The 25558-nt window shown below is 40.4% G+C and overlaps 3 protein-coding genes and 1 long non-coding RNA gene across 9 annotated transcripts; 2 read left to right on the top strand and 2 right to left on the bottom strand.

Moving 5' to 3' along the window:
• Window positions 1-266: 266 nt before the first annotated feature.
• LOC105272046 (uncharacterized) lies at window positions 267-8272 on the bottom strand. 3 transcript variants are annotated; one of them, XR_892713.1, is made up of 5 exons: window positions 8189-8272; window positions 7762-7906; window positions 7350-7498; window positions 6845-7041; window positions 267-317 (listed from the first exon to the last, which is right to left on the bottom strand). It is a non-coding gene; the product is annotated as an uncharacterized lncRNA (long non-coding RNA). The 3 variants fall into 3 exon arrangements; XR_892712.1 differs by having other exon boundaries at window positions 6845-7498; XR_892714.1 differs by lacking the exon at window positions 7762-7906 and having other exon boundaries at window positions 6845-7498; window positions 8189-8228.
• A 173-nt stretch (window positions 8273-8445) lies between these two features.
• Window positions 8446-11825, top strand: LOC105272047 (leucine-rich repeat-containing protein 40). 4 transcript variants are annotated; one of them, XM_011313926.1, is made up of 11 exons: window positions 8446-8769; window positions 8835-9028; window positions 9098-9301; window positions 9363-9486; window positions 9574-9743; window positions 10013-10155; window positions 10212-10412; window positions 10498-10830; window positions 10915-11100; window positions 11566-11673; window positions 11753-11825. In XM_011313926.1, exons 1-10 carry the CDS (start codon window positions 8622-8624, stop codon window positions 11669-11671), a joined length of 1809 nt encoding a protein of 602 aa, XP_011312228.1. In that variant the 5' UTR covers window positions 8446-8621; the 3' UTR covers window positions 11672-11673; window positions 11753-11825. The 4 variants fall into 4 exon arrangements, 3 of the variants coding, with proteins under 3 accessions (XP_011312228.1, XP_011312227.1, XP_011312229.1); XR_892715.1 differs by lacking the exons at window positions 11566-11673; window positions 11753-11825 and adding an exon at window positions 11387-11468 and having other exon boundaries at window positions 10915-11196; XM_011313925.1 differs by having other exon boundaries at window positions 11566-11809.
• A 224-nt stretch (window positions 11826-12049) lies between these two features.
• Window positions 12050-14203, top strand: prtp (pretaporter). The gene is made up of 2 exons (XM_011313928.1): window positions 12050-12386; window positions 12521-14203. Exons 1-2 carry the CDS (start codon window positions 12232-12234, stop codon window positions 13533-13535), a joined length of 1170 nt encoding a protein of 389 aa, XP_011312230.1. The 5' UTR covers window positions 12050-12231; the 3' UTR covers window positions 13536-14203.
• A 605-nt stretch (window positions 14204-14808) lies between these two features.
• dsf (dissatisfaction) lies at window positions 14809-23563 on the bottom strand. The gene is given in 10 exon segments (XM_011313929.1): window positions 14809-14875; window positions 14949-15203; window positions 15312-15393; window positions 15470-15709; window positions 15785-15902; window positions 15977-16194; window positions 16253-16515; window positions 22260-22421; window positions 22658-22738; window positions 23488-23563. Coding segments are annotated over 10 exon segments (1494 nt in total). The 5' UTR covers window positions 23498-23563; the 3' UTR covers window positions 14809-14810.
• Window positions 23564-25558: the final 1995 nt, after the last annotated feature.

Genomic DNA, 25558 nt, shown 5'->3' on the forward strand with positions numbered 1-25558 from the left:
AATTATACTGATGGTACCAACCTAAATTCAATTATACGATGACAATAAACAATTAAGAAAGCTCCAAGGTGTAATGGCAATGGTAGAAAATTATTCGCGGTATTTCGATTGGAGATTAAATTTCGCAGTTCCCTAAATAATTAGATCAACTGTCGGCGGATAATTATGAATGACTCCGACGTGAAATTGTGCCAAAAACACGTGCACTCCGAAGGAATTTAGAAAATCGATTGTAAAAAGTGAGAATAAAAAAAAAGCTTGACTCACCGGGTAGAATCTCTCCGCATTCTATCCGCTGTCGAGTTGTCCTCAGCTTCCTGAAACAAAAAACCATAAATGCCTTTCATAAAATGAAAAAAAAAAAAGGAATAAATGGACTTTGCACTACAAAGGCATTCCAACCCCACTCGTCTTCATTCATCCGCAATTCTTTTTGAGAGAATCACCAAGAGAAAGGGAGGAATTATCAATTTAACCCCCTCAAAGGGTGGATTTAGTGCTGATGCCCCCGCATCGGTAACAAAAAATAAGAAGTTAAAATAAAAAGTGATATGATCGTGAGAGTGGATTGTGGCCCCCGGGTGGATCGCCTGAAAATTCTTATTCGGACGTTGAAATATTGCCTCAGCGATTCGTGCTCGTTTAACCGGTTATACGGAAAAGCTGGATAGTATCTGGGGATAGAGCCAAGATACTTGGAAATCCAAAAGCTCTTGTTACCATTTTTTATCCACTCATTTTTTCAAACACATAATCGCCCACTTCAGGATGATAAGATAATTTCACCGAGGAGTTCAAAGAAAAGAAAAAATCCAACGACTTTTTTTTTTAGTACGGCTTCAGTAAAATTTCAAGGGATCCTAAAAGTAAGCAAATTCAGATCAATCCTAATCCATTGCTAATCACTGGCTAATGAGGAATAAATTTTCATTAAATTCGGGCTGGAGTAGAATTTGAGGCCATACGTTTTGGGCGATGCTCGGAATAAATGCCAGTTTGCTGTGAGTCAGGAAGATGGAAGAGGACATTATCCACTGTGGCAAGTTGATACCCTCCAGGTACTTTAGTTCTGACGTTGAATTCGCATTTGATCACAGCGTCGACCAACAAAACTGCTCCTTCAACCCCTAAGATCCATCCGACAAAGTTAAATCCCTTGTGGATACCCAGAGAAGAGTACCCCACGAATAAAAATATCCAGGTAAAATTACGATTAATTACCTAATGAGATACTCGTTTGCCTTGTCCTCCACAAATTGTTTGAAAAATTTGAACAAATATATTTTGATGACAATTTTTTTTTAGCCCAAGGAACGAGAGTAAATGGCAAAGCAGAGGTGAAAAAAAAATGGAGGAGGCATTAACCACTGTCGTAACGCACATTACACCCTTTAACTGTCTTTTTATCATCTTCTTTCATGTTCCTTTCAAGTTTCAAAGCCTCTCAGGAGAGATAACGAAACAAGCTTGCCCGACTGGCCGTGAAACAGTTTAACACGTTGCAATCTGCAGAGAGGCATCACTCTCGTTACCTACTTTACTTTTTCAGTTTACTGCTGTTCATGAGAGCTCAAAGGCACAAAAAAAAAATTGATATTTCACCACGAAGATGAATATTCAGTAAAAATAACGGAATAATTTTCCAACGTTCCACAATTTTTATGCAGATGGTGCATTATTCTCCTTTTTGTTCCATAAAATTTCATTATAGTTAAGACTGATGATTATTATCGTTTTTTCCTGGTAATTTGCTTTGAATTTTGCCCACCAAAAAATTTAATTGAAAATGTAAAAAGCCCGCGCGAGTCAATGGCGTAGAAATTTAAATCGCAAGAAATGCTTTCAGAGGAAACGATCGACCGATAAATTAACGTAGAATATTTCCTCCGGATGTTCATCGGTGTCACCCTACGTCACTTATTGAATTGAATTATTTTCAACCGCATGACTCCACTCCATCTGATTTTACCACCTCGATGACCCGTTGACCGATCGAGAGAGCCCCAGAGACCGATGAAATCGGTTGAACGACAAAATTACGTCCCTTTGACATTATTTACCGATAAGAGAGGGTTAACAACGTGTAATAGAGTACTAATCGATTATCGAGTGGACGTGAAAGGGAATGAAAAATTGTTCAGGTGGTACTATGAAATTTCCAGGACAAACAGGGTCAGCATATCGGGGCTTTGGTCCGCAGATGGTCACGTGTATTTTCGACCTGACACGTTTCAGGCGGTTGTAATCCAATCGGGCGTACCCCGAGGCCTCCACTATCACCCATTACCCAATCCTCCGCCTCTTTCACCCTCTACTTTGTTTGGGAAATAAAATTCCAGTGGGAAAAACGCTTAACAATACGGTTAACTGTTAAGGTTGTTATGTCAAGGGAATCGTTTGGGATTTTTTCTCCCCCGGGGGCCAGTTGTTTTCACGGAAACCACATTTTTCAGCTATTTTTAATGTTTTGATTTTTCAAATATCTCGGGAAAATTGAATCGACCGAATGTCAAGTTACCATTTGATTTTTCTCTGTGAAGAATAAAAATTCCTGTTTCCGATAAAGTCAGAAGGAAAAAAAGAAAATATAGAATGGAGAAAAATCGAGAGGAATGATCAACAATTTTTGACAATAAGGCTGACAACATGTAAATAAATTCCACGCAGATTTTTCGTTAGACAAAATTTGCATTTTTTAAATTGGCAATTTTAAGAGGAATACTCTGTCAATTTCTGCACTACAAATTTCAAAAAAAAAAAAAAATCGTCACCAGCGCTGAGTGAATGCCATTGATCAAACTGCATAGTTCCGTGGTTCGATTTTGCTCACCACCAATATTCTCGAAATGAATATTTTATCATCAATTGTTGGGCATGTGTAAATCGATGTAAATTCCAGTAAGCCTTCCCCTGCCTCATCGATTAAAAAAAAAAGAAAACGAGGGATAACGCTCAACACGATCCCGGGGATAATCAAGATTTACATCCCAGCATTTTATTCTGAATTTTTTTTCCCCCTCAAAAACTTCTGTGGAGAGTACACAACCACTCACTGCCTGCACATGAATTTTGCCGCTCTATTTCGCGCATCGATACGTGATTTGTGTTGCAAATACCATACACTAAATATTGACCATACGGATCTCGGACATTGTCTTGAAAGATTAAAAAAATGGTTCGGACTTCATGTCGTACAGGTGTACCACTTTTGTCAATATGCTTCCGGATGGTTATTTTCCATATTATCTTTCCCTTCCGTAAATAAGCTTTCATTTTTATTCAATTAAATTGAATGATTCGGTGGCAGTGTACTTTGATGACTCAAAATATATCAAATTTTCCAAAATCAAAAAAAAAAAATCCCGCAGATGAACAGTATGGGCACATCCCCATTAAAAAATTCAACACTAAAAATAAAAAACATTTTCAATGAAGCGACCGGTCTCGGTTAGAGATAGCTTTCTCACTCTTATCTCTAAAAGAACACTTGCGGATCAGAAACAGACGCTGTACCTCGTCCATGATACCACAAACTCCCAACGAATCTCTTTTCAGCCCTATGGAGTACTAAGGGATGGCATGATAAACCAACAAAAGGGCGGTCAGGGTTTTGAGAAAATAGAGAGGAAAGTGCCCCGAGCTCACGCTGTCCTGATAATGGAGCGGTGGTCAATGGATAGATCGTGCCGGAAGATAAAATGAGATAAGAAATTTATTGTCCCAAAAATTAAAAAAATTCTTGTTTCTGGATAGAGAATAACGAGATAATCGCGACACAATAATTCACGGGGTCGGGGATGTGAACCCTAAGATGTGCGTTACATTAGGATCAATTTGTCTCTTGGGGGGTGGTACTGACCCCTTGTGCTGTGTGTTACACTAGAGATAATGTCAAGTGAACGGTGAATATCGCAAACACGAGATCACGACAACACGTCATAGTCTATCATTTTAAACGAAAAGATTTCCCAAAAAAAAATGAGAGGTACCTGAATAAAATCGAATTTCCTCTGAATTTCAAAAAAATTGCCTGTCCGATTTTTCGGATTTAAAATATCAGATTCATGTTTCCAAGTAATTTAAATAAATGCATTTCTATAAAATCTATAATTGATTGTTCAATATCTATCCATGGAAAATTCGCTATCATGTCAAGCCGTAATGGCGGAACTAATTATTTATTGGATTGTATTTGGCTATCGGCTTGTCATCCCTACACCCTGCAAACGTGATTCCACCGATGAAAAATTCATCGAGTAGAGTGCACAATTGATTTGCGTATGCCAACCAAAAATGTACACACGTGAGATATATTTTCCATCGTATGCAGTGCGTTTTTGTTTTTTTTTCCAGATACAATAAACAATTCGTATGCCCGATATGGCTCAGCACATTTACGAGTGTATGAATATTTTTCATTGCCATTGGATTTTAGTCAACCAGTGATGTGTAAATTCACCCGAAATATGTTACACCGTTATTTCTCCTGTCCATCCAATCACAAAAGGAAATTTTCATCACGACAAAAATACCGTGTTTACATTGTTTCCGTACTCTCGTGACGTACACACAATATTTTTCATTATTACAAATTCTACTATTCTATTCTATCGTTCACCAGTCAATGATTCGTCACTGAATTTTTTTTTTCCGTGTATGACACTACGGACAAAGTGCAATACGGAGTATTTTCACCTGACCCCCTAGAGGTGGATATCCTCGACAAGCCGATCACGTACCATCCGGAAATCTCAACATGAGCTATCACATCGTTCAACCATCTCAGATGACAGAGAATCCGAAGCGCTTCAGTCCGCAAACTGATCACTCAATCATTTTATAGAACCAAACATCACATTATATGTCATTACACGATAGGAAATATCATCACCCGAGTGTATATGCCAGTCGATCTATCGATGATTCGACGTGGAAGATATTCCGACAACCGAGACATTCAATCGATCTCTCTCGTCCAATTTTTTCCTTAAAATTAGCACCTCCCGATGAATTTTGTTCCATTAAAATAATTTTTCTCTCATAGAAAATTGATTTCTATGATTTTTCTCGATCAACTGAATTTTATGCAGAGGATACAGCGAGAGACTCGAAAAAATTTTCCTATTTCTCTTGGATCCCGAGATATTGCTTGAAAACCTGACTAGGGAACAAGTTGACTTGTTATCCTTTAGCGCTTCACTACTGAATTCTAATCGACCGTACGTTGCACAAGAAAAGTAAAGACGTCAGCAAACCTCCAGCACCAACAAAATTTCCGATACAAAATAGCCTGATCACCTGAATGCAACGCCCCCGAGATTATTCCTGAATAGCTGTCGAGTTCAATATATCAAATTTTTTTAATTACGAGAGCAGATCGTTTTACCTCCAAGAAAATCGATTCGAGCCGTGAACTTTTTTGTTGCTGAGTAAATTTCAGACGAAAAGGGCACATCAGTTCAGAATCACCGAAGATCGATGCTCTCGGAGAAGGACCGACAGCTCTATCCCCTAACACCCCCCTGCACCCACCCACCCCCTTCACACCGACTCGATTATTTATCGACGTGGCGATATCGTCCGGACGTTCCCATGTATCCGGATAAATCGCGTGAATGATTTTCAAACCTATGGAGCTCGCAAAATCTTCCCACAAATCCTTTAAAAAACAAGGAACCATCGATATTTGTCAACGAAATTCAAATCGCATTGCTTTATTCGCATTCGACAACAAATTTCATGTATTGTTTGAAATTTCGTAATGGTAATTTTATTGTACAGGGAAATGTACATTAAAAATATTTTAATGACGTTATGCGTCAATTTTTCCCCCGCAAAATTCATACATGAATTCTCCCGCGGTTAGAAACTAGAAATACAATGAAAACAACTCGATTCCAACTGCGATGAAATCTCGTACCCTCACTTGTATGAAAATCTTAGCACTTGAGGAACACCTCTACCCAGTTATGACAAAACTTTTTGATTTATCCCCACTTCATCTGGAAAATTTACATCCACGGAGTAGAAAGATACTTTATTACGTCATAAGATACTCCTAACGATGGAATTTGGGGGTAATCTTCCAATTCTAACGTTCGATTTTACCTCGTTCACGGAATAATCCACAAAAACTCGCGAACAATGATCCCTTTCACGAGCTATAACAGTTTCCCAACATCTAGCCAATTTATCGCTGAATGTACCATAAAATGGCTCATAATATTTCTGGAAATCTCGCTGAGGAGAAAAATTGAGAGCATTCTACTCACGCTTGACACTAATACGAATTCTCAGTGACACGGGAATCGTTTCTATTTACGTCTCGTTTTCACTGCTTTCTACTTGGGAGAGAAATGTGAGATTGAAGAGAATTCTCGTCTGGATTCGAGGGGACAATGTGTCGATGCGAGAATTTCTGGACACAAGAAATGGGTGGACATAAAAATGTTGGGAATTGTCACGTTCACTTTACGGATGGATGGATTTACTTTTTCATCAGGTGCAGATGCTGTGAATCGGTCCAATTTTTTTGACAGAATCGGTGAGACCAGCAATTTTCACGAGAAGAACTATCGACAACCAAATACAACCAAATTCCTCAATTTCTCATGGCGTTCAACCATTATTTTTCAATGTTTGAAAAGAAATTTATAGAATCAAGAAAACAGCGTTCTTCCCCGGGGGAAAAATAAAATTTTTCCCAAAAAAATCAGAATTTTCCTTCCCTTCCTCTCTCTGACTGCACGAAAATAAAGCGGAAAATCTCCCCAGAAAAATTTGCAATTCTTCATTGAAAATTTTGAACAAATAAAAAAATAATAATTTTAGGTCAGAGACTCACCAGATTCCTGAAGATCCTGATGAAACTCCAGCTCTCAGGAACACCACAAAACACTAATTGTCATTGTTCTTTTCACTAAATTTCACTACATTCAATTGTTCGCGCACTATCACTCACGTTCACTCACACACCTCACACACCGGCAAAAATTGAAATAAACTGACGTTCAACTCGTGTGGCGACATCCCAGCGGCCATCTTGTTCATTAAACATAAAAAAATACGATAATTTACCGACCCTCTCTACAGATAAAACATCAAAGTCCCAAATTTATCCTTAATTTTCAATTGTCATGAATTTTCATGGCTCGAGAATCATTTGGGGATGGTCATGAAATTAAATATATTATTTTCAAAAGATTTCCTGGATCTCTAACTCCATTTGTGGTCTTGATCCGAAATTCCATCAAATTACTTTTCTCTAACGAAAAAATATCTATGCCCTCAATTCCTTGCCTTATTCAATGACAATTGAACAATTTTTAATAGAAATATGAATAATTTACCATTGATTTCCCCGTGGAATCAATAAAAATGTCGAAAAAAACAAAGGCACACCGTTATCTCCCACTCGTCGGCCGCCATTTTGGGTAGCGTCTTTGTTCGGGGGAAATCGTACACGCTCGGCCGCCAAGAATTTCTCTCGCTGATCTCACTACAGGCGAAATACCAAACCCCCAAATTCATAATTAATTTGCGATTTTCAACCATTTTCATGGCTAGAGAATTGTTCAGGGATGGTTATTCAATTAAATATATTTTTTTCAAAAGATTTTCTGGATATATAATTCCATTTGTGTTCTTGACTCGACATTCCATCAAATAACTGTTCTCTAACGAAAAAATATCTATTTCCCCAATTCCCTCCCTCCCTCAATGACAATTGAATAATTTTTAATAGTAATGTTAATAATTTACCATTGATTTCCCCGTGGAATCAACAAAAATTGCGAGAAAAACAGAGAGACGCCGTCACTCCCCACTCGTTGGCCGCCATTTTGGGTAGCGTCATTGTTTGGGCAGTTCGGGGGGGGATCGTACAGGCTCGGCCGCCAGCGGTCAACTGCCGAGAATTTATTTCGTTACAGGCGAAATACCAAAACCCCAAACTCATAATTAATTTGCGATTTTCGATCTTTTTCATGACTAGAGAATTGTTCAGGGATGGTTATTCAATTAAATATATTTTTTTCAAAAGATTTTCTGGATATATAATTCCATTTGTATTCTTGACACGACATTCCATCAAATAACCGTTCTCTAACGAAAAAATATCTATTTCCCCAATTCCCTCTCTCCCCCAGTGACAATTGAACAATTTTTAATAGTAATATGAATAATTTACCATTGATTTCCCCGTGGAATCAACAAAAATTGCGAGAAAAACAGAGAGACGCCGTCACTCCCTACTCGTCGGCCGCCATTTTGGGTAGCGTCATTGTTCGGGCAGTTCGGGGGGGGATCGTACACGCTCGGCCGCCAGAGGTCGATCGCCGCGAATTTACCAGCAAATTTGAACGCCAAACCTTTTTCTCATCGTCGTTTTATCGACATTGGCGCCGTTGTAGCTCATCACCAATACAATGAGAGATACAAGTCGCTGTCAGGCGTTATTTATTTATTCATCTGTGCAGGTTCAGGGACTGTGTGGGTTTTTTATTATTGACAATTGTCATGGACACTGGTTCGCACGGTTCGTTGGGCCCGACACTGATCGAAGAGCTAATAATACGTGGGATTGTTGTGATACGTTTCAGTTGACAGCCGACTGTTGAAACATGAGTGTCGAGAGGAAGAGGGTTAATCATCGGGCATTGTTCAGGCCGAGGAGTCAAAAGGATGATGATGATGAGGTATCGCACAGGATCATTATTGATGCGAGAAGATCGGGAGAACTCAATCTCTCAGGGAAGGGATTGGCTACTGGTACGAATTATATTTATTTATAATTGCAAACCCATCTCCAATGGTCTCTCAATTTCACCTTTTAGTACCTGAGAGGATATGGAACATAAATCAATTATCGAGGGAGGAAGCAGAGGAGTTGGGGAGAAATCTTGATTTTGATGATGATAAGGAACGCTGGTGGGAGCAAGAACCCCTCAGGAAACTTAACTTGGGTGGAAACAGCATCAAAATAATTGATCCTAAAATCGAATATTTAGCGGAGCTTGAAGAGCTGGATGTGAGAATTTTGCGTTTTTTGGGATCTTAGATTTTACTCATAAGACTCTATTGATTATTTTTTCAATAGTTCCATGATAATTTATTGGGGGAAACCCCTAAAGAAATGGGAGCCTTGACGAAACTCCGAAAGCTGGACCTGTCTCACAACAATCTAGAGAGGATGCACAAAAAGCTCTTCACCCTGGAGAACCTGAAGCATCTGGACTTGTCTCATAACAACCTTTCTGAGTTAAGCCCTGCTCTAGGAGATCTGGTGATGCTAGAGTCGCTGGTACGATCAAAAAACACAGAAGTCCCTTGTCACCTTTATAATTATTATTTCAATGCTCCAGAATCTGTCCTTCAATAATCTAAAGGCTCTGCCAGTGGGTCTGGGGTATCTCGTGCGCTTGTGTGCATTCGACGTGAGCCATAATATCCTCGTGGAGCTGCCACCAGATATAATGAGCATGAGAGGTCAGTCCTTTGTGAATATTCCTTTGAAGCTTATTAAAAAAAAAAAATCTGAAAAAAAAAATCAACGCCTATTTGTAAAATGATCAGTTCTACAAAAATTGGACGCCAACTCGAATCACCTGGAGGTGGTTCCTCCCCTGGGGGAGATGAGGAAACTCGAAGCTCTGATTTTTCACACCAACAACTTGAAGAATTTTCCCAATATAACTGGTTGTAATGCCTTGAGAGAACTCAATCTATCCAACAATTCCATCTTTGTACGTATTTTTTTTAAATATGTGCTATCAAATAACAAATTCTAAGCGTTAATTTTCTTCAAATTAACAGCTGACAATTATTAATTGCAACATTTCTGCTCCACTAAATTATCCAGCATGACTTCCCCCAGGAAAATAATTTATTTGGATCAAACCTGATTAATTCACAAAACGTGAATATAATTTATTTGAATAGACTTATTCATTTGATTCAAGTAATTATTCTGGGTGTAGACTGAACGCATGACGAATTTTCGATTAATCCCCAGGAAATAGACATGGAATGCTTGGAGGACATGGGCCAATTGAAGTCCCTCCTACTGGCACATAATAACATCGAAGTCATCCCCGATGACATCATAAAACTTCTGAATATGGAACGACTCGATCTGTCCTCCAATAAACTAACACTGTATGTACTCCCACGTTCCCTGTCCGCTGATCCCTAATTATCTGTTCACTCTCCAGAATTCCAAATTTTGTCTGCATAATGCCGAACCTCAAGCACTTCATAATAACTGGTAACGAGAAGATAAAGAACGTAAGAAGAGATATCGTTCAATGTGGAACTCCAAGAATTCTAAAGCACTTGCGTCAGGGATTTGATTCTGAGAGTCTCGATGTCTCTCACTCATCAGTATCACCAGGAGCTGCTCGGATGCCTGATAAGTACGCAGAGGTGTCTTCACAACATTCTAAAATTTCTCCATTTGCTCTCTTCGATTTTTCAATGATTTTCAATGTTTTTGGGCAGATACACGATGAAAAATACAAAATTGCTGAGCCTGACTGGTCAACAGCTCCATGAAGTACCTGAAAATATCCTGGAGGATGCAAAAATAGCTGGAGTCACCTGCATAGACCTCAGCAAAAACAAATTACAGCAAGTACCTGATAAACTGTCAATGATTCAATCAGTAGAGGACATGAAAATTTCCTGTAATCTGTTATCCTCCTTACCCGAGTGGTTTGGGGAGCCGTTTAAGCACCTGAGGTACATCGACCTCAGTCAGAATCAGTTGTCCTCGTTGCCGGAGAGCATGGGACTCCTGGAGCGCTTGAGGGAGATCAATATCTCCTCCAACAGGTGAATATTGAATGAACTTGTTATTCTTGACGCCTTCGCCACAAAATTATTTCATAATTGATTTCATCATTAAAAATATTGAAGGTTCAAAGGTGTCCCTGAGTCAATCTGCAACATAGAAAACCTCGAGATATTGATTCTCAACGACAATCACGTTACAGAGGTAGACGTCTCGTCCCTGGGAAAATTGCGACGACTCGCTACCCTGGATCTGTCAAACAATGATATTACACATGTGCCTCCTGAATTGGGGAACATGAAGCACATTAGGTGACAATTAAGATCGGCGGCTTCTGCTAATGATCACTCTGCATGATTGTTTCAATGTTTATTTCGAATAATCATTTAGGATGCTTGATGTTGCAGGTAATTGCATAGTGTTTCCATCCTGTCAATACTCTGGAACATTCATCACTGATTTTTTTACAGATTTTTTTTTGTTGATAATTCATTGAGTAGCAAAAGAGTTATTCCTCGAAAATCCCTAGCAGCTAGAGCGACGCGGCCTTCTAGTTTTTCGTGGTTAAATTGTTTAATCATATTTTCTCCTTCATAGCTTATAATGCCCCCTCAAGCATTAAATTGCATGATATCGTCATGATTGTCATCCTGCTCATGCTCTCGTCGTCAGGTCGATGTCAAACCGTTGTCATGTGTATGTTTGTAAAAAATATTTTGTCGACAGCCGGCGGGACTCGAGGTGTAGTGATTTTATGGGATTATTCATCTGTTTAGAACTTTGAGACTCTCTGGAAATTGCTTCAAGCAACCGAGGCATGCGATTTTGATGAAGGGGACCGACGAAATTCTCGCTTACCTACGTTCTCGTATTTCTTCGTAGCTGTGAGTTTTTCTGGCGGTCAGAAAATATGACAGCAAGGTATTAATTTAAAATAGTTTACTAATAAATAAGAATTTTCAGATATCAAGGGGAATTTATGCTCCTCGCAACTGTTCGAGTGTAGAAAATTAATAAATAAAAAATAATTTTGGATGAAATGATTGTTTATTATTTCAGTAATTTCAAATTATTATTTTAAGTTAATGATTTGACGGAGAAAAAGTTTTCCCAAATATTTTCTCTCATCTTGAATATTTCAATTTCAAATAATTGAATTTCCCCTATTATTTTCTCTCTCTCCTTCGCCTTTATCGACACTCTCGGCCTCGTGCCCTGCCTTATTCACGGGTACGGCCTCGGATTTAGTTCTGTAATCGCCGCTACGAAAATCGCTATTTAACCTTTGTCATAAGTGCTGTTGACTCCCCCATAATCTCTCGAAAAACCAACAAAATCGCAGCACAGTACTTCATCCACAAAAAGTAATAATCAAAATTCATAAGTTGCGTTTTCCCAGTATTTTCATTCCTTCTAAATAGAGGATAAAGGAAAAATCCAGGATGTACCGAAAAGTATTAATTTTCCTGGGTGCATCCCTCCTGTATAATGTGGCAATAGCCCATGAGGACGATGTGCACACAGTCCAGTACACAAAGGAGAATTTTTCGACCGAAGTAATAAAAAAAAACCACTTCATCATGTTCTACGCACCGTGGTAAGCACCTGATCAATTCACGTGGTGTTATCAGCACTTGGAGCGATCATAACGATAAGACCTCCAGAAAATAAAATTTTTCATTGAGAAATTTTGATCTTTTACTCATTCATGTGTTCCATTTAATTTTTCAGGTGCGGACACTGCCAGAGTCTGGCACCCACATGGGAAATGCTGGCGGAAATGCTAAATGAGGATGAGGACAGCAGAGTACGTATTGCCAAAGTCGATTGCACAACGGACAGCAGTATTTGCAGTGAGCAAGATGTCACTGGGTATCCAACATTGAAATTCTTCAAGACTGAGGACAACACAGGAATCCGATTCAGGGGAACGAGAGATTTGCCATCACTCACTGCTTTTATCAATGAGCAATTAGGAAGTGTACCAACGGAGGACTCAGATGACAGGCCCCCAGTGCCCGAGCCGGTGAATGGCCTCGTCGAGCTCACGGAGGACACCTTCAACAAGCACGTCTCCTCGGGTAGTCACTTCGTGAAATTCTACGCACCATGGTGCGGCCACTGTCAGAAGCTGGCCCCCACCTGGGACGAATTGGCTCAATCCAACAGCCATCACACCCTCGTCAGCATCTCCAAGGTCGACTGCACCCAGTACCGATCGGTATGTGAGCAATTCGACATCAAGGGCTATCCCACTCTCTTGTGGATCGAGAATGGAAAAAAAATTGACAAGTACTCAGGTGATAGGGGACTCGAGCATCTCCAGGAGTACGTCAACAAAATGTTGACCAAGAGCTCCAGTGAATTTGATGACAAAAAGGAGCAGACTGACGACGAAATTCAATCTGTCTTCACGCTGACTGGTGACTCGTTCAAGCATGGCATCGAGAAGGGCGTAACCTTTATTAAATTTTTTGCACCCTGGTGTGGGCACTGCAAACGTCTTGCCCCCACCTGGGAGGAGCTGGGAAAAAAATTCGTTGGACGGGGAGATGTTCACATCGTCAAAGTCGACTGCACCCTGGATACCAGCAAACAGCTCTGTAATGAGCAAGAGGTCGATGGCTTTCCCACTCTGTTCCTTTATAAGGATGGAGAAAAAATCTCTGAGTACAACGGGTCCAGAACTCTCGATGATCTGTATGAATTCGTTCATAAACATCTCAAGGCTCACGACGAGCTGTGATCTGGAAATTTTCTGACTCAGAGCGCTGGTTTTACATCCAGGTTCTGTCGATATCAATGGGAATTTTTCGAAGGGATTCCTTTTTCTGGATCAGTCAATTTTTCGCTGAGATTTTTGGGGAGTTAAGGACGTCCATGTGAATTTTACGATTTGATATCAAATCAATGAATTTTTTTTAACGCTTGGTTTTTATAAATATTTGATTGGAATGCAGAAAATTATTGGATGATTTTAAAGAAACCGGTTTCAATTATAAAATTTATAATATTGAAAAGAAAAAATATTTGAACAGTCTTAATGAATCCGCTTGTCAATTCCACTTAATTAGTTTATAAATCATAATCGTGTGAATCATAATCTCCAGATAACTGTGCTTCCAGGCTCTCCAGGGTCAGCACAATTGACGAAGAAATATCTCGTTATTTTAATCTTCCCTCGAGGGTCATTCCTCGATTTTTGTTGAGTTTAATTGGATAACGTGATTATGATTCTAGTCGTGATTATTGCGAGTACTCATTCCCCAATAGATGATAGACCCATGGATTTTTGTGGGGACCAGGATGAATGTTGTAAAACTGATAAACTTTTATACTGTCTCTCGATGAAAAATATTGTCAGCCACACGTGTAATAAAAATAAATATGTAATAAATATGTGCGAAATCATGATTTCGAATAATTAATAACGCCGTCGATTTACCATGTAGACATTTATTCTAACAAGTTTAACTATACAGGGAGATCATTAAATCTACAGTTCTTTATGAATATTTTAACGTTAATTATGAATTATCTGAAAATGTTCAACACTGAATTCTGTGCACAACGTAAGCTACTCGTGAAATCATATGTAATAGATAAAACAAGGAAAATTATCACAGACGCCTCAAGATCTCTCAAGTTTTGGTTTTAATTACAGGGACTTATGTGCAGTTATCGGTATTTATAAAGTACTTGGACTGAGAAAAACAATTATTTCTGCCAAAGGAATTTCCTCTCCACTGATAAATTTAATTAGCAGAAGTTATATTTTTTTCAGTGCGGAGTGATGAGTGGATTCAGACATTTATACATTAAATTTTCATTTACAGCGATAAATAGCACAGATATCGTGAATTTTCTACGGCCATTTGATATGAATAATAGATTTAGAGGGAAAAATGGTAAATAAATAGTAATTAATTTAATTGATTATTTTTTGGCTTTGATTATTTTTCTTTAAATCTAGAATTCATGAAAAATTGAGGTAAAATATTTTCGTAGTTTTTTTTTTCTCTCATTTTTTAAGATCAGGAACTTTCGGGTGATTTATTATGCTGAAGCCCAAGTCTCCCTTGAAATCTGGAAAATTGTCGTTCGTTTGGTTGTGGATATTGAGGGGGGAAAAAAAAATTAAAAATAATTGTCTATTCACCGTCCGTTGAGTGATGCTCCATCTTATACATGTCACCGAGTAATCGCGCAATGGGAATGTCACCGATTGTTTCACGGAAAAATAAAAGCTCGACAGTCGTCGGCTTTACGGCGTGCAACATTGGTAATGACAGGAGAAAACGGCCGAATCTCTCCGGCTGGCGAGGGTAACGGGATCTTATGTAATCCCCTAGAATACATTGGGCTTGATCTTGCAGCATTTCCACAGGCTTAGGGTCGGCCAGACCTTTTGTTTCTGTAATTTAGAGAAAACTAGTAGATTCAGTCAAATATCCCCGACAGCTTTCAACTCGCACGAAATTTTCACTCGATTCCATTCGAGATCATTTATTTTCAGATTTACCTGGCCTGAAGAGAACTACCGCCTTCATGCATCCGCACTCACCCCCGTCAGGTGAGAGTTGCCGAAATCTGCACATTATTTCCTTGAAAAGGAAAATTCCCTTCTGTTTTTCAATTTTTATAAGAAAATAATAAAAAATGGACATTTAAAAATCTCACTTGAATGGTGTGAAGTTCCTGGAGGGAAGCTTCATCGGGAGGTAGCCTCCTCCTGACCTGTTCGTCATCTAGAAGTCCTGAGATGTCCCAGGAGACTGACCACTGGGCCAAGTGCAGTAAAAATAATTGTGTCCATGTCTGCTGGAGGAGGACGAGTCTATCGTCTTTGAATAATGTCTGAAAAGGGGCTAGACATCGCACCCATCTCACCGCCATGAACAGAAGTCTAGCTGTGGTTTCCTGACAATCAAGTATTGAATATTCACCCATCCTCCCACAACTAATCAATAAAAAAGAAAATAATCATTTCCTTACCTGCAGCATTTCCCAGGTAGGACTGAAATTTTGCAATGTTCCCGTCGGGCTAGCGCTCGCTTCTGTTTCCGTCTGGTCCAGTGAACCCTCGCCGTCGGGCTATAATCGAGTACTCCATTCAATTAAATTTTTCATAATAAAATGCCCAAAGATGAAAATGAAAGAGAGAGAAATTGTCAAGTAGAGATAATGAAGAATCTTACTTGACACCTTTCGGCGGACATGAGAATTTGGAGAAGCGGCGGTTGTTGTCCAAGTGCAACAGATGCTGAGTGATAAAGGGCTGGATTGGGTGGTGGTAGCTGAAGGGGAAACGACACCGGTGAAGTTCCATCATCCGGTGGTTTTTGCATTAATGACGGTGGCTGGGGATAGGGAACGTACCTCAATCTCCTGAAAGCATTTATCCACTCATTGAAATGCTCGACTTTAATTGCACAGCAATTAAGGACAGATGGATTTAAAAACACACCTGTGAATTGATAGCAAGTGGGAGGCAGTTCTGTCTCTTCTGGTTCGCTCGTGATGCCCCGGGGGTGTTGACAGAGGCGACAGGGGATTCACCACGGGGCTGTGATGTGGGAACAGGTGAGGATTGATGTCAACTCTGGCCTCATGTCTTGGTGATCCCGGATGGGAGGACAATGTTGTCACCAGGGATTGCTGGGGCACTTGGTGCTGCTTGTCCGGGTGGAGTTTCGGTTTCCTCGGGCCACGTTCGTGTTGCACTGCTAAACATTAATTACCGTGCCACGCAATTAGAGAAGACTGGAGAAACGCAAGAGAGACCGATCGGAAATCGTCAATTAAACTCCACGACTATAAATCTCATGCAAGTGCCAGTTGTTAATATTTTTCCCTCAAAAGAAATAGGAAGTAGTATAATATATTTGCTTTGTTTTTTTTTTCCCTTTGAGGAAAAAATGAAAAAATGTCTCGGGATAAAAATTAATGACAGGAGATAAAATGTCAAGTGCAGCTGGAGGGACACCTGGACCGAGGGTGCGGGGGTGAAACAGTTGTTGAGGAGTTGGAGGGTATACCTCGGAGGTGGTGGATAGTGAGGGTGTGTCAGGAGAAGTGTTGGCCAGGCTTTTGCGGGCTTCCATCCTCTCTTTCCCTTTCCAGTGGGATTCTGCCACTGGGTGGTAGGCACATCATCATTAATGAGGCTGAGCGGATACCATCCGGCTCGTTCCCACGTTCGCACACTCCCGTTGGTACTGTATCCAATTCATCCCCCGAGCACCCAAAAACCCGTACTGCTTGACCGCACTCCTATTTCCCTTCTCCTCAATTTTATTCTACATTTTTTCCCCGTTTCTTCGATTAGATAACTCGTGAAAATAAAAAATTGTCAGGAGTCTGCGTGCAGTGGAAGAGAAATTAATTACCATCCTCGAGGGGTGGTTCACCCCAAATGTTTGAATATCATCAGTATCGATAGAGCCCGGATAAATACGACTTATAAAAATATTCACGATACCGGGAAACGTAAACAGTGGTGCATACGTGGGGGTACGTTCAGAGCATCCCCGGGGTTGTTATTTTTTTATCGAACCACAGTGGACCGCTCTTCGCCATCGTGATTAGTAAAAACATGAGGATATTTTTTATACATCCAACGCTGGGAATTAGTCAGCTCCCCAGTTAATGACGGCCATTATTTTTTTCAGATCAATATTTATTTTCCGACGAGTTCAATCGCATCATCGCTTTGAAACATCGAATTACCATGAATTAAAAATAGAAAATTCAGCCATGAAATTCAGTGATGAATAATTAATAATTAATGAATGGAAATTAAGAACAAAGCAATATTTTTTCCAATCGGATTTGGGAATTCTCGATAGGATGTGTCCCTTGTCTCTTATTTCAGGGAAATTTCGTAGTTGAGAAACATCAAACTAACATGAAGAGAGAGTGTCTCGGTCAAACCTAGTGAACTTCTCGCACTCGGGAGTTTACTCATCACCCGAAGGTCCAAGACGACGAGAACTTAAATACAACCCCTCGAAGATGTCAGAGAACTCCGCATCTGTCCCGAATTCAACGAGAATCGATTATTTAATCCCACAATAATTCGAAAATCAATCACAATCCAGAATATCAAAATGAAAATTCAACAAAAATGACAATATTTCAAGATACATATATTCTTTATAATTTCCATCCAAAAATTGAAAATCGGCAGCAAAAAAAAAAGAAGACATTGAAATATGTAATTATCTCTTGTTTGTCAGATGAGGGAAAAATGCAAAGCCATTTTGGTTGGAGGAAAAATGAAAAAGAGACAGAGGGAAAATGGAAAAAATGGAAAAAATGAAAAAAATGGAAAAAATGGAGGAAATGAGATGAGTGCAGGATTAGGTCCGCATGCGCTGGAATGGACCGCGCCCTGTGCGCCCTATGTGCCCTTTCCATCTTTTATACTCTGTCCTCATCACTCTCGTGTTTGTAAACCAGTTGATGGCACGTGTGGGCCACAATGCCAGTTCCCACACGCAAACAGTTACCCCAGAGGGGAATGAAAATGCCGGTTCCAACGGGATCACACTCACTCTATCCTGCTAAACGGTAAACCGATCTGTGAACATTTCAGCAGTCACCGATCTCCAAGGCTAATCCCTCCAGTTCACTGGGGTTTCGGATACGTATCACCTATTGCCACTCATTCCCATTCCTCTCATTCACATGTTTACTCCACGATTTTATCATATATGTTTGATACGTGTTTATGGAAATTCTGGGGAACATGGGGATGGAATGGTCAATGCGTGCACTTGTCAGAGATATCCCCATTCTGTGACACGTGTCCACGCTAATCGCTGGGTAATAGAGGTGTTAGCAACACTCGGCTAACACCATGTTCAGTTATTTTACTGCACGTGCAATCCTTCAATTATCTCAACTGAATCAATCGAACAGGTGACGATTTCATTGAAAATTCACGTGAAAAATCAATAGAATCACTCAAAATCCCAGAATTCTTTTTCCAAATATTCAATATTTTATTTCATTAATTCAGGATTAAGTAATTCTTGAAATGAATAAAAGAACACGAGAATATGTTCTTCAGAGTGTTCATTAATATCGCTGAAATAACCCATTAATTCCATTTCTTGTTTGTTGTCTGAGTCATGAGGACATAAAAATCCATGTTTCGTGGGCTGAACGTGAGGCGAACCACGAGAATATGTTCGAGGGGTGGGTGAAGAAAAATATGGAGAAAATGTCAGAGTTGTGTCACCTCGACATTTTGCACCCTTCTCGTCGCATAGTCGAGTTTATCGTTTATGTGGATGGATTGATGCTGTCCGTTGCGTTGTAGGGCACACCTCGCTCCAATGCGTCACCAGCCGTCCACTCCCACGCGGACCCCACAACCGACTATTCCGACTATTCCACCCTCGACAGCCCCCAGGAATGGACCCCAACACCCCAGGAACACCCCAACCTACTATTTACACCGATCAACACACACTCAAAACTCTCGCTGGAGCTTTACGCCAACAAATCATAAATAATCGTCCCTCGTATGTACCTTTGATCTCGGGAAATTGATAGAAAATTATCCTCTGGGGCATGTTATGCCAAGCATCCCCTCTCACCCCTTCATCTCATCCTCGCATCCTTCTCATGACTTTCACAAACCCTCATACGACCTTCTTCTGGACTCCCGAACCTTCAAATGACCTCGACATGGCACGTAATATCTCTCGAAACATTTCTCATCATCAGGAAATTTCTCTCTCAATAAATCCAGACGCACGTCAGTATGATATAGATGGAAAAATTTGAAGCGTCAAATTAAATGTCAAATCATCTCTGAATATAAATTACGAATCAACGAATTTGCGATTGAGTTGAAAGTGCCGTGGAAATGGGGATAAAATCGAGGGGATTGAAAAGTTTTATGATAAAAGTTGGTGAGCGATTGAGCGTTAAAACGTGAGTTTGCGAATATATAACTGGGATCAGACGGATTCGCTGTGTACATGAGGGGCAGGAGGGGGTGGAATGTTGACCCGTTTTGTGTCATGGAAAAATAGACGAGGGACGGCCGGATAGTCGGCTACAAAGTTTGTTGACACGACTTGGATAAAAAAAAAAAGAATGGATTCCATTGCGACGAAATGACAATGGGCCAGTTTTATTTCCAATTTTTTTCAATCCAAATAATTCACGGAAAATATGGGGAGAGAAAAGATTCATGAGCTCATGACTCCAGTGGTGATGGTGTACGAACGTGCGAAAACATCCCCCGTGAAAATCCACCTGGGGTTTTCGAGGGTAATGCCGGTAATTCCGGGACTTCCACCTAGAATGCGTGAACGATGGGGTAATGGAGGGGGAGCCCCCCCCTCCTGCGGTGAAAGAGCAAAGAGTGAGCACCATTTTAAGTAGAAAATTCCTCATTTGTACCGACAAAGACTATTTTCCCCTCGAAATCGTCCCTGAATTTTTCTCTCATCAAATCCCACTGTTTCATCACAAATCACACTAATACGAACCTCCAGGCGCACAACCGACATTATACGGGTATATTTAATTCTCTTTTGATATCCACCACCCGCACAAACCTCGAGTTGCAAAAGAAGACTAAATCAATGATCCAACCGATTTCCCTCTTCACGCCAGTCTCTCCTATTTTTTTATTCCCCATATTTTCAAAGTCACCGGACATTGAAAAAATGACAGCTTTATAGCAGACAAGTGATGAAAGGTTTGAACTCTTTCAAAGGCACAAGTAACCAAGTAAATTCCCTAATTTGCCAGTAAAACAAAAAGAATTCATCATAACTGGTTAAAATAAAACTGACAATAACGGTTTCATCTCCCGTAAAAAATCGGTAGAAAAAGAAAATGCAAAAAAATTCAATTCCCGCAGTAAAAGAGGGCAGGGGTAAAAAATAATTAATCTTGGATGATGTAATTTGGCAGGTAAACGCCAGCTCGACGGTTGTAGGTGAAAAGGTTGGCGTCGAGTGGTGCGGGGATTGTGGGGGAGGTTGATGGGGTGGTTAGAGGGTGGATGAGTGAGGTATTGTCGACTGTAGCCCCGAGGTACAACGGAAATCCTATAGTTATACTTTTCATCGTATTCGTGTGTAGACTCCCTAACGTTAGGAAGCTCTGCCACTAATTGAATCTCCTCTCTTACTGGAGTCTGCAGCCCCCCTGCACCCCATCCCCCACCCTGAGGGGGGTCCTGCCGCTGGGAACCGGAGCACCCGTCCTGCATTAAACACCCCCCCAACACCCTTGCACCCTCATCCATGACAAGCGGTCGTGCCCCGCCCCAATCCTCCTGCGCTTCAGATATCAAACCAACTCACCCTCCACCTCCCGTTCAACCCCCTCAACCCCCTCAACCCCCACAACCCCCTCACCAACCAACCGGTAGTTTTCCGAGAGCCCATTCTCCTTTATTCCCACCAGCTCCTCGAGTGGTTTCTCGCGAGTTATTCCCTGGGAGGAGACCGATTGCCTATTCCCCGCGATCATCATCGGAGGGAATTTTTCTCACCAGGGGGAGGGGGTTCCAAGGTGACTTTCGGATTTTCCTGATGGATTTATTTGGGAGGGTTCTCGCCACTGATCCGGTGACTTGGATTATTTTCAATGTCTCTATGGAAATTTATGTGATCGGAGAAATATTTTTTAATATTCTGTACAATCAATGGTGAAAAAAATTAGGTACTCAGGGGTGCGAACCGCCGACGGGCCATATCGAGGGAGAAATCGGGGAAAATTGATTGAATAAATGTGAAAAAAAATTATTATTCAAAACAAAAAAATTTAATTCAGTTGACGGGATGAAGAATAAATCGAAAACGTCATTTCTCCATCATAAATGATGATCGGACTCATCCCCAAGAATGAAAACATCGAAAAAATCCTAGTCACGTCTTATTCCATCAAATCGGTAACTTCATTAATTTTTTTTCTGATGAATGAACCTATCGCATGTCTCAGGTGCTCCAGAAAATAATCTCTCTATCAATCACAGCAGGCTGAGAACTGATATTAAATTATTCTCTCGTGGCTTTTTTCAAGTTATTAATTTTGTCATTCTTCTCCCCGCGAAAATATTGATCCCTATCAATGGGGACGTAAGACGCTGAAAGGGTTGAAGAGTATAATCCCTTGAGAGAGTGACGAGCAGAGCGTGATGGGCGATGGGTATTAATAGGATTCTCCAGTGACTGGAGTGACAGCTCCCCCATCACAAAGTCTTCCATCATTTTTTTCCTCGGTTTAATTCAATACCCCTTTAATTTCACCTTAACCAAGAGAAGGAAAGATGAAGCCGAATAAACGATTCGAATATTTTTTTTAAACATCCACAACCCACGATTCGTTTGCATTGAGAAAATTCGAATGGAATTTTTTGGAGGACGATTGATTTTTCATTCACATGTTCAAAAAATTATTTGTGGGAGAAATTGGAAAGAATAAATGGGTCACTTACCGTCCTTGTTCATTCCTGCTTGAAAGCACTTGGTTAATCTGCAAGCTCGACACTGATTTCTATGGGTTTTGTCGATGGGACAACGACCTTTCATTGAGCCCTGAGCCTTGCAGGTGTACTCACGATTACTGTGGATACTTCTCTTGAAAAATCCCGAACAACCTATTGCGCAGATTAAAAAAAAAATTTAAACATCTGATTTTTTGCATCTTCATGCAATCGTTTTCTCAAATTAAAATTTTTCGTCCTGTTTGAACCGCGAGCATATTTTTTATGGCAAATTTCATGCTCTAATTATAAGTTCTAATGATTTTTATTGACAATGCAGCGCCGGGAGAGATATTTTTTTTGTTCACAAGATGCGATTGTGGAATTAATTTGTTAATTAGGATAATTACCATCGCAACTGTAAATTCCATAGTGTTTTCCTGAACTACGATCCTCGCATACGTTGCAGGCAATATCCAGCAGCCGATCACCTGAAAAATTCGTCGGTGCAAGTGGAAAATCAGGAAATAGTCAGACGATTAGGAATTTTATTTGAGAAATTCCAAAATTGTATCTATAGAATCAATTTTCAAATCAATTCGGTGGTGGTTATCTCCGGAAGATTTTCTAGTGAAAAAATCACTAGGGACTAATTCCCAAGGGGAAAAAGGTGGAGGTAAAAAATTAAGTGGCGAGACGAAGGGGCTCGGGAAGATTGTCTTAATCTGTTCTCTCCCTTTTGGTGGGTTGCCCTTAATCGTCCTAATGATCCGCGGCAAGAAAAACACGGTTGTGCCTAAGCCAAACCCTTCATCCCTCCACCGAAGACACCTCACACCCTGGCATAACGAAAACCTCCCATTGTTGAAACCGAGACTAAATCCAACAGACCCTTGCTCACGGATTATTATATTCACTTCATTTATTTTTACTTCACTTCACTGCAAAATTGAAAAATCTTGAATTGTTTTCTCATTTTTTATTGTATTCTCCTTATCAGAAAACAATACAGCTATCATGGTAATTAATCAAGTTGTTCACACAAACACCATTTTTTATGTCACTTGATTATAAAATAAAAAGCCAACACAACAATTGCAAGAATTTCAAATTCAGACTCCAGAAAAAAAATGTAAAAATGAATAAAAATCGATTGTCACTTAAAAAAAAAAATCCAAAACAATAAAAGCTAAAATGGGAAGAGCAGATAATTATAAAAAATCCCTCGTAAATGACTGACCTGTGCCCATCCTCCGTGTCCTCTAAACCTGGACCATGGATCCCGGTACCAGTATCCTCGGCATAACTTTCACAATTCGATGGAGTCCGTCTCGTCGTTTTGAGTTACTTCCGCGTGTACCTCGGTTAAAATCATCGAAGAATATCACCCGGGGTTGGGGGTGGATTGGGGGGTTGTTGAGGGGGTTTGAAAAAGCGTAAAACCCAGTGAGTCGGTGATGTCGGGCTTTTCCAGGAGCGACTGGTCGTCGGAGGCTGGACGATTGTACAGTCACACAGGCCAGGATGCTGGGGTCCAGGGGGTGGTGGTACAGGGGGTGTAGGAGTGTACGGGTGTAGGGGTGTAAGGGTGTAGGGGTGTAGGGGTGAGGGTGGTGGTAACTCCTGGCGTTAACACCTTCGGTAGTTATGCTAGTTGGAGAAAGTGGGGTAGTTTGGTGGATGGTTTGGGACTTGCTGGCTGAGTGGCTATTTCTTCCCCAGGACTGGGGGCTAGTTAGCCATTCGGGGGGCGCGGCTCCAAGGCCACGTTGTCAGATGACTCGTTGTCGGTTGCCACCACTATGTCATTGGCTGGCTCCACCCACAATCCTCTCACCCCGCCATCCCCACCCCTTCACGAGTAGATGCGCAACGTTCATCGGGGGGGCGTGAGCTTTCGAATCCAACCCGATTGATACCACGCCCTTAACAGGGCTTTTTCCACTTGAACTCATTTTTTTTTCCCCTCAGGTGCATTTCATTCAACATTTTTTACTCCATCTCTCTTTTTTATTTTTCTTCATTCTTTTTTTTTTCACGTTTTATTTACTTGTTTGGTTTTCTGTTTTCCCTTAACAGGGGTTTTTATACTTCGTCATGCTTTTATTTTCGTTTTTGAATCACCTGCGCCTTTTTTTATACCTTTCGGGCTGTTTTTATTTACGATTTTGGGGGCGGAAGCTTTTTATTTAGCAATTCTATTTATTTTATCCCACATACGACGGGCTATTGATGATTTTATTATTTATTTTCGTACGTTTTATGCGGTTATTGTCGCTTTCTAAAATTTTTAGCTCTTTTTTTATTTTTTACTGTAATTTTTATGAGATCATTATTTGTTTGTGTATTGATGTCCTTGCCGGAGGTGAGGATTTAATTTCTGGTGAATGACAAATTGGAGGGGGTGAGTGGGGGTTTGAGGGGTATTTATCGGTGATGTAAACTCGAGTGAATTTATTCTGCATCGGGGGAGCCTAGCGGCACTCAGCCAGGTGGAATGTTTTCGTACTTATACCGTTTTATATAAGCTGGTTACGCATCATAAAACTGCGCTCACAGGGTCTGATGGTTTTCAAGGAAGGGGCGAATGCTCAGACAGTTTTTGGTATTAATATACTGAATAAAAATTCAACGTTAAGACGCAATAAAAGGAAAATTATGAATTTCCTTCGTTTTTATTAAAAACCATTAAAAAAATATCCCCATTGCACTACTCACTAATCAATAATAAATAATTGACATTGAGTGAAAGACAAGAAATGATGAATTCAGTGAAATGAATTAATTGAAAAATACCGGAGGAAATGAATTGGTCGACTGATAAAAATGATAACATTTGCAGTGATATCGGAGTGAAATTGAGACTGCCAAGTTTATTCTCAAACAGAGAAAAGTGTATTGGTGACACGCTTGGAGTTTCGGTTGGTGGGTTTTGGTTAGGAAAATCGAAGAGTGTTGCAAGGATTGGGATGACACTGTACCCCACAGGGTGAAGTTGGTATGGGTCAGTGTGTGTTCTGTTGAGCCTCGTTGTTCGCTTGAACAAACTCAACGAGGCCTTCTGACCACCCTGTCAGGCACGCCTCGAAAACCCTCGGCAACCGCTCACCGACGTTTCGGGATTTGGATTCCTGGGTTTTCCACACGACTAAATCCACCCTCACCCTCACCCCATCACCCCTCAGCCCATCACCATCTGCCCCCTATCCACCACCCACTACAGCTGACTCAACAGATTTTACGTATCAAAATTTGAAGGACCATTCGATTCCCCTCCTCATCTCATCCAAAAAACAATAGAAATTACTGTT

The sequence above is a fragment of the Fopius arisanus genome, unplaced genomic scaffold (genome assembly GCF_000806365.1).
Source record: "Fopius arisanus strain USDA-PBARC FA_bdor unplaced genomic scaffold, ASM80636v1 scaffold00135, whole genome shotgun sequence".
Classification (NCBI taxonomy): domain Eukaryota; kingdom Metazoa; phylum Arthropoda; class Insecta; order Hymenoptera; family Braconidae; genus Fopius; species Fopius arisanus.

What these genes read in the sequence shown, in the direction of transcription:
- LOC105272047 (XM_011313926.1), top strand. Translation starts at nt 8,622, where the DNA reads ATGAGTGTCGAGAGGAAGAGGGTTAATCATCGGGCATTGTTCAGGCCG. An exon ending in TGGTGATGCTAGAGTCGCTG is followed by an intron (nt 9,302 to 9,362) that starts GTACGATCAAAA and finishes TCAATGCTCCAG; the next exon opens with AATCTGTCCTTCAATAATCT. An exon ending in TATCCAACAATTCCATCTTT is followed by an intron (nt 9,744 to 10,012) that starts GTACGTATTTTT and finishes ATTAATCCCCAG; the next exon opens with GAAATAGACATGGAATGCTT.
- prtp (XM_011313928.1), top strand. Translation starts at nt 12,232, where the DNA reads ATGTACCGAAAAGTATTAATTTTCCTGGGTGCATCCCTCCTGTATAAT. An exon ending in ATCATGTTCTACGCACCGTG is followed by an intron (nt 12,387 to 12,520) that starts GTAAGCACCTGA and finishes TTAATTTTTCAG; the next exon opens with GTGCGGACACTGCCAGAGTC.